General features: G+C 52.4%; 1 protein-coding gene across 4 annotated transcripts; it reads left to right on the top strand.

Moving 5' to 3' along the window:
* Window positions 1–463: 463 nt before the first annotated feature.
* On the top strand, window positions 464–14,037 carry LOC113268760 (low affinity immunoglobulin gamma Fc region receptor II). Of its 4 annotated transcripts, none has more exons than XM_057315395.1 (8): window positions 466–672; window positions 3,740–3,760; window positions 4,997–5,251; window positions 8,343–8,597; window positions 9,331–9,453; window positions 11,175–11,231; window positions 13,330–13,367; window positions 13,451–14,037. In XM_057315395.1, exons 1-8 carry the CDS (start codon window positions 618–620, stop codon window positions 13,541–13,543), a joined length of 897 nt encoding a protein of 298 aa, XP_057171378.1. In that variant the 5' UTR covers window positions 466–617; the 3' UTR covers window positions 13,544–14,037. The 4 variants fall into 4 exon arrangements, with proteins under 4 accessions (XP_057171379.1, XP_057171380.1, XP_057171378.1 ...); XM_026517371.4 differs by having other exon boundaries at window positions 4,994–5,251; XM_057315396.1 differs by lacking the exon at window positions 11,175–11,231 and having other exon boundaries at window positions 464–672; window positions 4,994–5,251.
* Window positions 14,038–14,575: the final 538 nt, after the last annotated feature.

The raw sequence follows: 14,575 nt of genomic DNA, 5'->3' as shown, positions 1-14,575 counted from the left end.
TATTGCCACCCTGACACACGTCCTTGTTCTTGCTCCACAATCCAGGAGTAAGTCAGAGATTATGATAACAAAGAAAATCAAATAATGGTGGGTGGCCTCAAGCCCACCATCATCAGTTTCAGGAGCATCCGGGCCTCCAAATGAAGCTAGAAGTCAGAGAAGACTGGCAGCACATTCTGCTCCATTGGCTTTTCTAAAGAGATAGGAACCGATAGGAGGGTCTGAGCTGAATTTGGGTGACCAGTCCCCTCGTACTCCCAGAGGTTGAGCCTAGCTGTGTCCCAAAAGAAGAGAAAGAAGTTGTTTCCCAGTTTCTAAAATTTCTGTGAATTTGGAATTGGGCTGAGCCAGACCCCTTCTGGGAAGCTCTGAATCTTCTGGGAGGGAACAGTTGAGAGGAAAGAGGGTGGAAGGGGAGGAGCCTATGATAAAACAACATTTCTTTTCACTTCCTCTTTTGGACTTCAGAATTTGTCCTCTGGGGTGGAATCTGTCAAGTCTCAAGAGAAGCCTCTGCCTGCCACATCAGGGCTGCTGGAGCCAACGTGAGCCAGCAACTGACGCGGATCCCCTCGTCCCTCCCCATCCCTGCTGCTCTTCGTGACTGGGCTGACTGCATGCCCTGCCATCCTTTGGGTGACATGCTGCTGTGGACGGCTCTGCTGTTCCTGGGTGAGTCGGTGTCCTCATGAGGGACAGAGCCAGGTGAACTTCCTTAACTCAGCTGCTGCTTCCCCAGGTTGGCCTGAGCTTTGGCAAGGCCGAGGGGTAGCATGGGAAGCATTCAGGAAAATGAGGAGGGTGAAGCAGGCTGGGCAAGACTCCTGGGCAAGGCTTGATATTTTCTTCCATTTGCCTTTTTGCTAAGTCACCAAGGATTTGCTCCATTTTTCCTGTTCTTATTTAGACCACCATATTTAGGTCTTCTGCCCTCAATATCCCAGCTTTGACAACAGCCTCTGACCCCATCTCGACTGCTCCTGTCTCTCTCCTCTGAATCTGTGCTGCACACTGAGGCCATGACATCTTCAAGTGCAGCCGAGTCACTACTTCCGAAATGCCTCCAGGGCTGCTCCGTTGCCTGCTAACTAAGGCTCCCATTCTACCCTCTTAACCACATTTCTCTTGCCCCAAGTGGATCTTCCTCTACAGCCAGGCAATGTGGACACTGCATTTCCTGCTCTCTACAGATTCCACAAACTGCCTTGTTTTAAACATTAAGTAAATGCATGAACAGGCCCTGTTCTAGGACTTGGAGGTTTACCAATGAACAAGACAGACAGCCTTCCTGACCTAAAGCATAAGGTCTTTGTCTCACTTACAATGACCCTATTGAGTCTGTATTCATGACCATTTGTTGAGCATGGAATGAATAAATGACTGATGACTTCTCTCTACTCTTCTCATCTCTTTCTTGTTTCTCCTCTTCCCCTCCTCTTAGGTTCTACTTCTTTACTTGCTCCCCTACTGCACTGTCCCTCTTGCCAATCCAACACACGCTGGTTTTCAGCTATCACTTCTATGTCAACAACTTCCAAACCTGGCTTTCTTGCTTATGTCAACTACAGTTAGTGTTTCCACCGCTGGTTGGACACCTCCACATTGATATGCCTGCTCAGAAACAAAACATATTGAACTCAACTTATCATCTTCTCCTTACAAATGTACTCCTCTTCCTAACATTTATATTTGTGTGAGCACGAGTAACTTTTCCCCTGGCCATCCAATTACATTACCCCCACTCTCATCAAGTGCCAGCTTCCCCAGTTTTGCCTCTTAAATTTCTCTCATGTGGGGGCACCTGGGTGGCTCAGTTAGTGACGAGTCTGCCTTCAGCTCAGGTCTTGATCCTGGAGTCCCGGGATGAAGCCCTGTGTCAGGTTCCTTGCTCAGCGGGGAGTCTGCTTCTCCCTCTCCCTCTCCCTCCCACCCAGCTTGAGTTCTCTCTCTCTCACTCTCTCTCTCAAATAAATAAAATCTTAGAAAAAAAAATTTCTCTCATGTGCGTGTTTTCTTCACTTCCTATTGTCAATACAACCGTGGCCCCTCTTATCTCCCACCTAGGCTCATTCAGTAGGTGATTTCCAGAGCACTGGCAAATAGAATTGATATGGCTACTGTCCTCTTTGAGCTTCCATTCTCCTGGGAGATATAAGCAACAAATAAACAGACACTCGGGCATAAATATAAATTGGAAAGGGCCGTGAAGATGTAAACAGGATACTGTGATTAGAATAGTCTTTGTGGGGAAGAAGACAGGGTGATAAGCAGGATGATACAGAAAGCCTTTTCTGAGGAGGTGACACTTGGGCTGGGACTTTGAGCTGGCAGAGATCTAGCCATTTGAAGAGATAAAGGAAACAGTTCTAGAAGAGGGATCTGCATACACAAAAGCCCCAAGTGTGAAGAATTTGAAGAGGGCTAGTGTTATGGGTGCTCAATGAATAGGAGAAGAAGGGCTTGAGATGAGGTGGGAGAGGTGAGCAAGGCTCTTGTCCTGTCCTGTGTGGCCTCGTAAAGATGTACTTCTATTTCAAGAGCAAAAGAAAGGCCCTTGAAGGCTTCTAAGCAGGGGAGTGATAGTATTGGACCTGATATTTTAAAAATAACTGTAGCTTTTCTGTGGAAAGTGGATTGTGGGGAACAAGGAATGAGGAGAGGAGTTAGGAGGCAGAGAAAGCCGGTGGTGACTTAAACTAGCATGGAGGCCACGAGCAAAGAGCGAAGTGGATGGACTTGAGGCCTGAGTCGGAAGCAGAATCAACAAGATTCACTGAGGTGAAGGGGGAGGGGGCCTGGGAGAGAGAGGGGACTAAAGGGGACTTAGTTTTCAGGTACGTGTAACTGGGGAGGTGGTGAGGATGTACACTTACCTGGGAAGAATGAGAGAGAAAAGTTGTAGTGACCTGGCAAAGGCAGAGTCCAAATTGTGGAGACTGAAACAGTAAATGGAAGGAGTAGAAATGAGCCCAGCCCACATGGGAAAAAAATTGAGAAATCTGGCTATGAAAGGGAGCAGAGAAATAATTTTGGAATTATATGTGGGATCAAGTGAGAAACTTTTTTTTTTTAATGAAAGATCCCGGAATATGCTTCTGCTGATGGGAAAGATGGACGAGAAGGAGGATTTGGCGATGCGGAAGAGCACGGGAATAACAGAGAGAGGGAAACCTTGTGAGGGTGACAGGGACTGTGAACCAGGATAGAGACAGACCGTGGAGAGGAGGCCGACTTTCCCCAGTGAACAGCAAGAAGGGAAGTTGGGCAGGGGGCGCATAGGTTAGACATTTGAGTTGCGGGAAGGTGTGAGATTTCCTGTTCAACTGCTTTTGTTTTGTGTGAAGAGTGAAAGAAGGCATCCACTTTAAGCAAGAAGGGATTGGAGGCAGAGGACAGGAAAGTTTTGGGAGTGAGGAAAAGGCAAGTGTCACTGCCGAGAGCAGCAGAACAAATTTGCTAGAGAAAAGTGTCAGAGTGGCAGCTCAGTGTCCTACGAATATGGTGACCACAAATTTATAGAGACTCTGATCTGTCTGCCTGTGTGGTCTTTTTAGTAACACGCAGCCGAACAAGTAAAAGGATGGACAGTACAGATAGATTTAACAGAGGCAGGCAAGGGCCAGGGAGTTAAGGGGATTTGCATGGAGGGAATTTTTTTATTTTTGGGGGGGGGGTGATTCTTGTAATGATGAATCATCAAATCTAAACTCTGGGCTGATCTTCGCTTTCTCTCTTACAGCTCCAGTTGCTGGGACACCTGGTAAGTACTCCACCCACATCCTCTCTCACCCCAGCTACCCTCTTCCTCTGCTCCCGGCACCCCACCCCGCCTTGGAGGTGCCCTGAATGCACCAGTAACCCAGTAGCGAGGTGGAGCCAGGAAGGAGTAACGGCTCCCGGAAGCTGCCCTGCCCCCCCCTTCTCTTTCCCCTCCTCCCAGGGAAGCAGAGGATAGGCAGCCATGGTGCACAGGGGCTTTAATCCTCCTGGTTCTGTTAGGGTGAAACATCACAGATATGGTCACAGAAAACAACTCGTCCTCTCAGTAAAATCAGGAGCCCAGACATTTTAGCCTCAGCCGTGCACAAAATCCCATCATCTGCCCAGGTTATCTCCCTGTGTTGAGAAGTCCCCCACTTTTCATGTATCTGATGGCTTCAGGGCCTGTTTCCCTGGACAGAACTAGGAGGACATACCATGGATTGCAGCTTGGTGACGTAAACTCTGCTGGGCACTTCTTTCTCTTTACCAATCAGCTCCCTGCCTCCCAGGGCTCCCAGGAGTGGGGTGGGGGGTACAGTTCTCCCTGGGGCACTGACCCCAGGGCTCCCTAGACTGGCCCTTTAGCCTTTCTCTCTCTTTATCCTTCTGAGGCCACAGAGACTCCTCTGTACTTGGGTATGAGGATAGGTCTAATCTAAGGGACAAAGATTGACATCAGGTCAGAACAGAAACCTGATGTCTGACTCATGCCGGACACCTGCACCAGACGCCTTCATCTGGCTCTGGAGAGAGTTTATCCACTAGTGTCCAAAATGCCTCAGTTTACAGGGGAGGAAAGGGAGTTCCAGAAAGGTATGCATGTGTCGTGTGCGTGTGTGTGTGTGTGTGTGTGTGAGAGAGAGAGAGAGAGAGAGAGAGAGAGAAGGGAGGAAGGAAAGGAAGAAAGGAAGAATAAAAGGAAGGAAGAACTGTTTCAGATGCCCCTGGTGAGGTATACATATACTTCTAGAGTGTTTGCCTTGGCCCTGCTCCCTTTCTCTTACCTTGCCCTCTCTTCCTGAGGAACGGCCAAGCTCCCTGAGCAGACCTGGCTGCCCAGGGGCCCCTGTGGTGGGACACATGAGTAAGAAGAATTATCTACAGTTACACAACAGTTCTAGGCTGGGTTCCCCTCTCGATGACCAGAGGCGCTTCACTGTCTGAAAATCGGGGCCTGCTTAGGCTCTTGGGGCCCCCTTTCCTCCTGCTTCCTCCTCTCTCTGCCCCTCAGCAGGTCTCCCGAAGGCTGTGCTGGACCTCGAGCCCCCATGGGTCAATGTGCTCCAGGAGGATCCCGTGACTCTGAAGTGCGGGGGGGCCCACACCCCTGCCAACCACGTCACCCAGTGGTTCCTTAATGGGAGCTCCATCCCAACCCTGGTCAAGTCCAGCTACAGCTTTAAGGCCAGAAAACAGGACAGTGGGGAGTACAGGTGCCAGACGGACCAGACCAGCCTCAGTGACCCTGTGCATCTGGACGTGACTTCCGGTCAGTGGAGGAAGGGCTGGGAGGGTCTGGGAGGACAAGGAAAGATGAAATCTGCTTACATGGCAGAGGTTTTTAGGGAAGGGGGGTAGCCTATTTCCTGGGAAGCTGCACTGTGAGTTGTTGGAAGATGTTTTCGTCCACTCACTTCCCTTTTCACCCACCCCCTTTGCTTAGTATGTGTGATGGCGATGGACGGTCCTAAGAGAGTCCTCAGAATAGGTTGTCTTGCCTCAATTCTGATGGAGCAAGAAGGTTACAAGGCCTCAAACAGGCATGTAGGGTATGAGAGAAGCAGAAGGAAATTCTGACTGCATAAAAACCCGTTTCTGTAGCCATCACAAAGCATAGACCACAGCGGAGTCTTCGGCCTACACCACTAGCCATGTGAATATGGTGATTCGTCTGCCCTTGGATTTGATTCCTTGTCTGCTCGTGGGGGTATTAATGTCTCCCTCCCCAGGTCCTGGTGGGAATCAGCATTTCCCTGCCCCCCTACGCTCCATGCAACTTGACCTGAAAGTTGTGTTGATTTTTTTTTTTTAATTAGAGAGAGAGAGAGGGAGGGAGGGGCAGAGGCAGAGAGAGAGAGAGAGCATCCCAAGCAGGCTCCATACCCAGCACAGAGCCCGACACAGGGCTCAATCTCACCACCCTGAGGTCATGGCCTGAGCCAAATCCAAGGGCTGGACGCTAAACTGACTGAGCCAGCCAGGCGCCCCCTGAAAGTTGTGTTTTAACTATCTTTGCATTTCCAGCCCCTGACAGAGGCAGGGTTTAATAAATGTTTGCTAAACAGATGAATGATTTTACAAAGCTTCTGGTAAAAAGTAGTTTCTCCGTAAAGAAGAGCCACCACGTGACTATGATGACTGTTTTCACTATTACTCTTCAAGTAGTCCCTTTCCCTCACTGGATGCCTAAATTTTCCTCAAAAGCACACAGCTGGGGGCGCCTGGGTGGCGTAGTCGTTAAGCGTCTGCCTTCGGCTCAGGGCGTGATCCCAGGGGCCTGGGATCGAGCCCCACATGGGCTACCTGCTCTGCTGGGAGCCTGTTTCCTCCTCTCCCACTCCCCCGGCTTGTATTCCCTCTCTCGCTGGCTGTCTCTCTGTCAAATAAATAAAACCTTAAAAAAAAAAAAGCACACAGCTGGCCTGTCGCCCCCACCCACTCAGTGCAGCAGGAAGTGACAGGCCTGGAGGGAAGCTCCTGAGGCCTCCCATCTATGTCCCTGCCCCTGCAGGAAGGCAAGGAGGTGAGAGCATCCCACCCCCGAGCTTGAGTGTGTTCCCGCGTAGCCACGGGTGTGTAAAGATGTGGGCGTTTATCACTTCTCTACAAGGCTTCCAGGAGATTCCAGAGGAGTTTCGTTCCCAGATGGATGGGAAGGCCCTTTGATTACTTGAAGAACATCTCATGGGTGCCACAAACAGGAAGCTGGCCCCTGCTCTCAAGATCTCCACCAAGATAAATGTCCTCAAGGAGAGCCGAGGTGGCCCCTTGCACAGACCAGCCAAAGGCAGACACTCCCCATTATCCAGGTTATAACCTGGTCCCAGCCGAGACTCTGCAGGGAAGAAAGAGCCATTCCAGCCACGTGTCTTCTGTGTGGGGATTACCTAGGCAGAGAAGAGAAGTGCAGGAATTGGTTGCTGGGGCTACATGGCAACTTTGGCATTTTCTCTGGGTTCTACTTTATGTTTTCAAAGCTTTACAATTCTCAGCATTCCCACCTGCCCTAATCCAATCTCACGAGAGAGGCAGTCTAGGGACCCGGGACGGCTCAGCCTCATCCCGGCGTGCAGTGTCCAGCCAGGGTCTCAGTTCTCCAAGAGGAGGAATACAGAGGACGGTAAGGCAAGGAAACGGGTGGAAGGTAGATGTGCCTCCCCAGCAGGAGAGGTAGGATTTTCCAGCTTGTGGCACCCAAGTAGCAAGATCTGGTGTCCTCCTCCGCCCCTGGATTTCCCGCTGCAGCTGTGGCTGACTTTCCTCTGTGACGGCACTCACTCCCTTGGTATCGAGCAGCTCCTCCTGCATCCGTGGCCACGTCACCAGCCAGTGCAGACTTGGTTGGCCACATCCTGGCTGGCTGCATGGAGTGCTTGCTGGGCACATGGGTGGCTGTTGTCATGCTTCATGCACCCCGCCCCCTATACCCCCCAACCCCCACTCCCTTCTAATTCATTTTTTTGGAGATATTATTTATTTATTTGAGAGAGAGAGAGAGCATGAGCCAGGCATTGGGGGCAGAGGGAGAGGAAGAAGCAGACTCTCCACTGAGCAGGGAGCCCCACAGGGTCTCAATCTCAGGACCCCGGGTTCAAGACCTGAGCTGAAGGCAGATGCTTAACTGACTGAGCCACCCAGGTGCCCTCCTAATTCTGCTGTTGTCTTCTACCCTACCTGTCTTTCCAATTCCAGCTCTGCTCCGTCCTCCAGCTTTAGGGAAAAGGAGAATGTGGGCTGAGGTCAGGAGTACAAATACCTCAGGCTTTATTCCCTATACAACAAAAATACTAAATATTTTTTCTTCTTCAGTAGAAGGATGAACATTGGGAGGGAAAAAGTACACAGCAGGCTAATGACCCACCTTCAGACAAAGACCCTGATGAGGTAAATCTCCACATTTACCAACATCCATCAAACAAGCTAATGCTGGCTGGATGTCCATGACTTCCTACTCTCCCGAAAGACATGTCTCTGCTGTGTCCCCTCACATGTCATCTCCTAGGTCAGACTGCACCCCGGGCTCTCTTGTATCCTTCCTGCAAGAGCCTGTTGGGCACGACAGGGCTGAAGCTACCCTCTCCCAGGATGGGAAAGAGAAGACAAGCATATCCTGAACACCTCCTATGGGCCAGGGACCACCGTAGACGCATGGTATTGTTATGTCCATTTTCACAGAGGAGGAATCCAAGGCCCAGAAGAGGCCCAAGACTACAGAGCTCCCAAACGATGGAGCCAGCATTAGAGACCAGGGCCGTTGGATCCCAAACTTAAGCTCTTCCCTCCACACACCGTGTCCCACCGGTAAGGATGGCCTCAGAGTCAAGACCTCCTGGGTCCTAGGGTCCCTTTGTGTCTTTCAGACTGGCTGCTGCTCCAGACCCCGCGCCTGGTGTTCCAGAAGGGGGAGCCCATCGTGCTGAGATGCCACAGCTGGAAGAACAGGCCTCTGTACAAGATCACATTCTTCCAGGATGGAAAATCCAAGCAGTTTTCATCTCTGAATTCCACGTTCTTCATCCCAGAAGCGAACGTCAGTCACAGCGGCGACTACCACTGCACGGGGATGATAGGGCAGATGCTGCGTTACTCACGGTCTGTGGCCATCACTGTCCAAGGTGGGAACTCTGTCAGGATGGAGGAAGGATGATGACTGGGGCGGGGGGGGGGGGGGGGGGGGATGGACCATTATGGCTAAGGTCATATGGGCCTCCTTGGAGATCTGAGAAATGCCAGAGCGCAAACAACTGGGCCCTGAGGCGAGGCGGGGAGGAATGGGGGCGTGATAAATATTGGCCCTGGGCAGCAGGAGGGGCTAGAGCTTGGGACACTCCGCTCCAGGTCACAGGTGAAAAGGCTGTGTGCCCCTGAAACGCAGGACCTGTCCTCAGGACAACAATGGAGCAGAGCCCCCACACTGGGGCAGGGGGGGAACGCTCCCAGCCGTTCCCAAGAGCTGAGGTTTTCTTACATCTTCTTACACCCATTCACTCCCCAAGGCATGGCAAGTCCCGGACAGTTCAGGGCCTTGTGGGATTCAGTTACAGCGCCTCTAGCTAGGGGAGGCTTCCGGTCCCCCTCCCTTCTCTCCCCGAGGGCCAACAGGGGCCCTGCCCTCGGCCTCACACATTCAATAGTCTGCCTTTACTGGATGGGCGGAGACCCCTGTGAGGGGGGAGGCACAAATCCAGCCACACTGCAGTCACACAGGTGAGGTTGCGGGAGGACCCGGACAAGGGACAAGGGACAGGGACAAGGGACCCAGACACAAAGCAGCTCCCGGGGAGAAGCACTGGGGTACAGCGTGGGAGGTGGGACAGTACTACCTGTCCTGAGGTCTGTCTTCCCCAGAGTCCAGTTGGAGCACCTCCTCCGTGGTGATGTCAGTCGTGGCTGCTGTGGCCGGCTTGGCTGCAGCGGTCATCCTCGCTGCTGCAGTGGCCTGGTTCCGTCTCAGGCAAAAGCACACTACAGGTTTGTGGCTTCTCCAGGTTCCTCTTGTGGTCAGTTCCTACTTGGCCAAGGCCCTAACCCCAAACATCGCCAGTAGCCTCCTCTTGGGGCTAAGAGAATCCTTGTGTTCAGACAGAGCCCCATATTTCATTCATTCATTCATTCACTTATTGATTTTTAAAAGATTTTATTTATTTATTCATGAGAGACAGAGAGAGAGAGGCAGGCAGAGGCAGGCTCCCCTGAGCCCGAGGCAGAGGCTTAACCGACTGAGCCACCCTTCATTCATTTATTCAACAAGGCTTGAAAAAACTTGCTTCTGGGTCAGGCCCTGTGCTAGGCACTATGGATGATGAAAGTCCAGTCCCTGCTCTCAAGGAGCTCACAGTGTGGTGGGGAACACGGAAGGACAAGTAAATCATCAGAATTAGGTGGATTGAAAGCCATGAGAGAGTCACAAAGGCTGTGATGGGGGGAGGGGCACAAGAGCCCACGGGACCCAGTGGGGGGCGAGTGGTTGGAGAAGCTTTCACAGCAGGTAGTGGTATATGTGGTGACCCAAGCACACGTGGGGGGGGGGTACCCCGGTTTACATCTCAGCTCCACAGCGCACCAGCTGTGTGACCTTGGGTGAGTTCTTCAGTATCTCTGTGCCCGTATTTCTTCATCTGGAAAATGAGGACGCGAATAGCACGACCTCACAGGGCGGCGTGAGGATGGATGAGGCCGAGGGCTCAGCCCCAGCGGAGTGCAGCACAGCGCACGAGAGGGGGCTGTTCTCATGACGGAGGGGGGACGTTGGAGGGTAGCAGTCAGCCAGGCAGAGAGGCCTGGAAGAGCGTTGCAGGCGTGGGGGCCAAGGCACGAAGGGAGGAGCACTGCGGCGGGGACGGCGCTGGGGGGGAAGCAAGGAGGGCGCCGTAAGAGGTGTGATGCGTCCGAACGGTAAACTGCCAGGCACAGGGAGCAGAGATGAGGCGGGGCAGACACATGGGTAAGGCCGGGGTCATGCAGACCAGTTAGAGAACTGAACTGTGTTGCAGACTCCCGGAGGGAAGTCACCATAAGTCACCGAAAATCCTCAGTCACTTCCCCCCTCGCCCCCACACGCAGCACGGTTTGCCAGGCAGGGAGACCTCACTAAACCTCTGTTCACAGACGGGTGCCCTGAAGAACCTCGACTCTTGGAAAGCAGTTCCTTCCCCCCTAGTACTACCCTGAAGGAGCTGAGAGAGGAGGCGGGGCACCCTAGAAATCGAATAAGCAAATTGTCACAGTTCATCGCACTGGAGAGCTAGCTTGCTGGAGAGAGTCTGAAGACACCCAGAGAAAGAAGGGGAAAAAAGACTCTGAGCCACTGAGAGGGAGAAGAGACAGCTCCTCACAAGACACTTGGGCCTCAGTGCACAGCCTGGCTCGCAGTCGCTGATGATAAGTCAATATGGAGATGCACAGAGCCTCTGAGAGGGAGGAAAAAGAGCTTTTAAAAAGGCAGAGCAAGTCTGAGAAAGATGCAGCCAAGTGCCTTTCTGACAGTCCCAGGGGTCCCCACGGTTAACTCCATGGTCCTTTTACAGGCCGGGCAGGCCCCGGGCAGGCCCCAGGCAGGAGAGCCGGGAGTGGGGAGGCATCTCCCCGGGGACAGGTCTCTGTTGGTTCTAACCCAATCCTGCCCCTGGTCCTCGCCTGGGGACTCAGGCCCCACCCTATAACCCTACTAACCTCCTCTGTGCCCCTCATAGCTCCCCTAGGAAACCCCAAGCACAGGGAAATGGGAGAGACCCTCCCTGAGGAACCAGGTGAGTGCAGCTCTCTGTCTGGGAGCTCAAGGTGCCCTGCTTGGGCTGCCAGGTGGATTGGAGCCCGCAGGAAGTGGCTTGTGTGAGTTCAGCTGGGAGCACAGCAGAGGGAGGGGGCGGTGGGAGGAGGGCAGGGACTCAAATCGCTTGGTCGGTTCTGAGACTAACTCCTGGGCCTAAAGAGGACCTCACTGGGGATGAGGGGAAGAGGACCACCTGCCACAGATAGAGAGGGGAGGGCTGTGTCCGAATTTTGGAGCCAGGAATGCTGGGAACATTTCAGAGCAGGACATCAGAGACATCTGGGTCCTTCTGTGGGGTTTGGCAGACCTGGCACAGGACAGAGGTTAGGAGTGGTAAGGCTGAGACACACGGGATTAAGAGGAGAAGAGAGGGAGACCTAGGGAATAATCCCTGGACACGTCGAGGAAGTCTGTTTCAGGGAGTGATGGGGGAGGAGTGGAGCATTACAAGGACATCTGGGCTGGAGAAAGTTCTAGGGGACTGGGTGCCTTCGTGGGCTTCGCTGCTGGGCAAAGTTTGGCTCTGATGCCCGCGTGTGTAAGTTTATGAAACACAGGCCTGGCCCCGGCTCTGTCACGAGCAGCGGGTGGAATCTTTCACGTTCCCCACCACGGGGTGCAGTCACCTCCCTGAGGAAATGAGTGGATTGGCCTCGTGACCTCAAAGCCCTTCCGGGTCTGATGTTCTGAGAGCCAGTGACTGTTCAACCTCAGGCCCAGGCAGGAGCCGGAGTTTCCCAGGTGACGTCCTGACTGTAACAAGCCAGAGCACAGGAACCTGGACCTTTCTTGAGGGGCTCCTGGACCACAGGAACAGAGGGAAAAGAGGCCCTCGAGGACTCTGCGTCAGGTGGCTGGAGTGTGACTCAGAGCGGAACCAACAGATTCGAGAGCTTGAGCAAACTGGCCCTTGTCCCGCTGTGCTTTGAGCAAAGCCCTTGCGTTCTTGGCCACGTCGAGTGGGGATGCGGGCCTGAGTCCGCACCAGGCCAAACAAGATCTACAAAAAAGCCCAAACACAACTGGGACAGCCAAACCTTGGAGGTTTGGCTCTGTCTACACTGGCACAAATACATTTCACAAGCACTTATGTCACGAAGCCGAGCACGGGGGCTGAGGGTTTCCAGCAGCGAGCTATTCGCTAGCATTGCTGAGAAATGCATTAGAAGGAGAATTCAGGAGGTGGTTTGTTCCAGAAACTGGAGCATGGCAAACAGAGACTCTCTGTCTGCAGGGGGTGAGTGGAGACACTAGATGTATTGTCTCACCCCTACCCCCTGGCCTGAGGAATGCTGCTTTGCAGATACTGAGACTACTTTTCACACTGGCAAAGTGCATTTATTGGCAAAAAACATGTGGGAATTTGGTGTGTTTTAGCTATTTACCAGGGAAAGTACTGGCTTGAGGCCTTGCTTCCCTCTTTCCCTCCCTCACTTTCACTGTTGCGCTTTCTTCCCTTTTAATGTCACCGAGCACCACAGTCTTCAAAGTGCCCCCCCCCCCGGGACCGCTGCATCTGGCCCGGCTGAAACGGCCCGTCTTCTCTCCTGAAGACCGTGGTTGGCAAAAACCTGGACTTGACTTCCCTGTGATACTGGACATCCCCCCCATCTCTTCCCCAATATCTCAGATCCCTAAAGCTGGCTGGTTGGCTTCTAGAAAAAGTCAGCAGTTCTCTGAAAAGCATGCAGCACAGATGAGGGCCTCCCTCTGCCAGCGTGGCCAGGAGGGGAGGCTGAGTCTGGGCTGTGAACGACGCCCTTGGCCTACGGGTCCTTGTCCCATGTCTGGTTGGGGGTTTCGTGCTGCGGCCTCCGTGGCAGTGTGGTGGGCCCCTCCTCTACTCCCACACCCTGTCCCATCTCTGTTCTTCTTCTTCTTTTTTTTTTTTAAGACTTTATTTATTTATTTGGGGGAGATAGAGAGAGCACGAGTGGGGTTGGGGGGCAGAGAGGGGGGAGAAGCAGACTCAGGACTCGATCCCAGGACCCTGAGATCATGACCTGAGCAGAAGAGAGACGCTTAACTGACTGAGCCCCACAGGCGCCCCTGACCTCCGTTCTTTCTGCCCACAGCCAATGTCACGGATACTGAAGAGGCTGCCAAAATTGAGGTGAGCCACCCCAGCCATCTCCTCCTTTCCCCTCCTCCTCTGCTGTCTTCATTCTTTTGACTGCTCCGTTCTGCGTTCTCTAGGCCGAGAATAGCATCACCTACTCGCTTCTCTTGCACCCGGAGGAAGAGGCAGAGGCAGAGGCAGAGGCCTCCGATTACCAGAACCACATTTAGTCTCCATTGTCTTGCCTGAGACCCCCGGGGAAGAGAATCAGAGAGGCCAGGACGCCTGGCCTGAGTTCCCCTCAGGGAGGACAAGAGGATGCCGCAGTCCCAAAAAGGAGAAGGACCCTTCCAGGGTCATCTGCACGAATCCTGAAGCAAACTGTCCTAAAAGTCCCAGACAATATGGTCCCAGATGACTGACTGTCCTGGTTCCTTCTGTGCTCAGCACTTCTTGCCATCAGGAGTCTTCGGCATACATCCACACGGCAGATAAAAATCACTTTTATTAGGAGATCGTAGCAATATGGGAAATGCTTATGTTACAGGTTCCCTGAGAAAAATAAAGTAGGCATATATGTTTCAGGAATGTCGAAACAGACTAACAGTTATTTGCCAACATATTAAAAGTGATGTTTCAGGGTGATGGGATTATTGGTGATTTTTATCTTCTTTATTTTTCTGTACAGACCACATATTACTTTTATAATAAAATACTAGAAAAACAACACGCCCTTTACCTTTCAAAGGCTGTAGTGTTTGGAGCGTGGACTGACCGGTTTCTTTTCAAGGATAAAAATCTTGGGAAGGTTGGGGGGCGTCTGGGTAGCACAGTCGTTAAGTGTCTGCCTTCGGCTCAGGGTGTGATCCCAGCGTTGTGGGTTCGAGCCCCACATCGGGCTTCTCTGCTGGGAACCTGCTTCTTCCTCTCCCACTCCCCCTGCTTGTGTTCCCTCTCTCGCTGGCTGTCTCTCTGTCAAATAAATAAATAAAATCTTAAAAAAAAAAAAAATCTTGGGAAGGTCCTAATGGGTAGGAGGTGGAAGAGAGGGAAGATTTGGAGTGTAGGATGAATGTCCTCGTCTTAAAACTGAATACTGTTCTTTAAAAATCGTCTTCTGGTTTCCGTGTGTTCTTCCTCTTCCTCCCATGACAAAGAAAACAATTACTTTGTTTTGCAACACCAGTTCTCAGGAAGCCAACCTTCAGATGAGTCCTCCATGGAGACTGCTGACTCTTCCTGCCCCTGCTCTTCTCCTCTAT

This window comes from Ursus arctos, unplaced genomic scaffold (assembly GCF_023065955.2).
Source record: "Ursus arctos isolate Adak ecotype North America unplaced genomic scaffold, UrsArc2.0 scaffold_2, whole genome shotgun sequence".
In the NCBI taxonomy this organism is placed as follows: Eukaryota; Metazoa; Chordata; class Mammalia; order Carnivora; family Ursidae; genus Ursus; species Ursus arctos.
The sequence above is the reverse complement of the archived record's forward strand: the minus strand, read 5'-3'. Positions and strand labels throughout refer to the sequence as shown.

Bases quoted from the DNA above. Each gene is read 5' to 3' on its own strand.
- LOC113268760 (XM_026517371.4), top strand. From the start codon at position 618: ATGCCCTGCCATCCTTTGGGTGACATGCTGCTGTGGACGGCTCTGCTG. The intron at 3,761-4,993 runs GTAAGTACTCCA...TCTGCCCCTCAG, and splicing joins TCCAGTTGCTGGGACACCTG to CAGGTCTCCCGAAGGCTGTG. The intron at 5,252-8,342 runs GTCAGTGGAGGA...TGTGTCTTTCAG, and splicing joins GCATCTGGACGTGACTTCCG to ACTGGCTGCTGCTCCAGACC.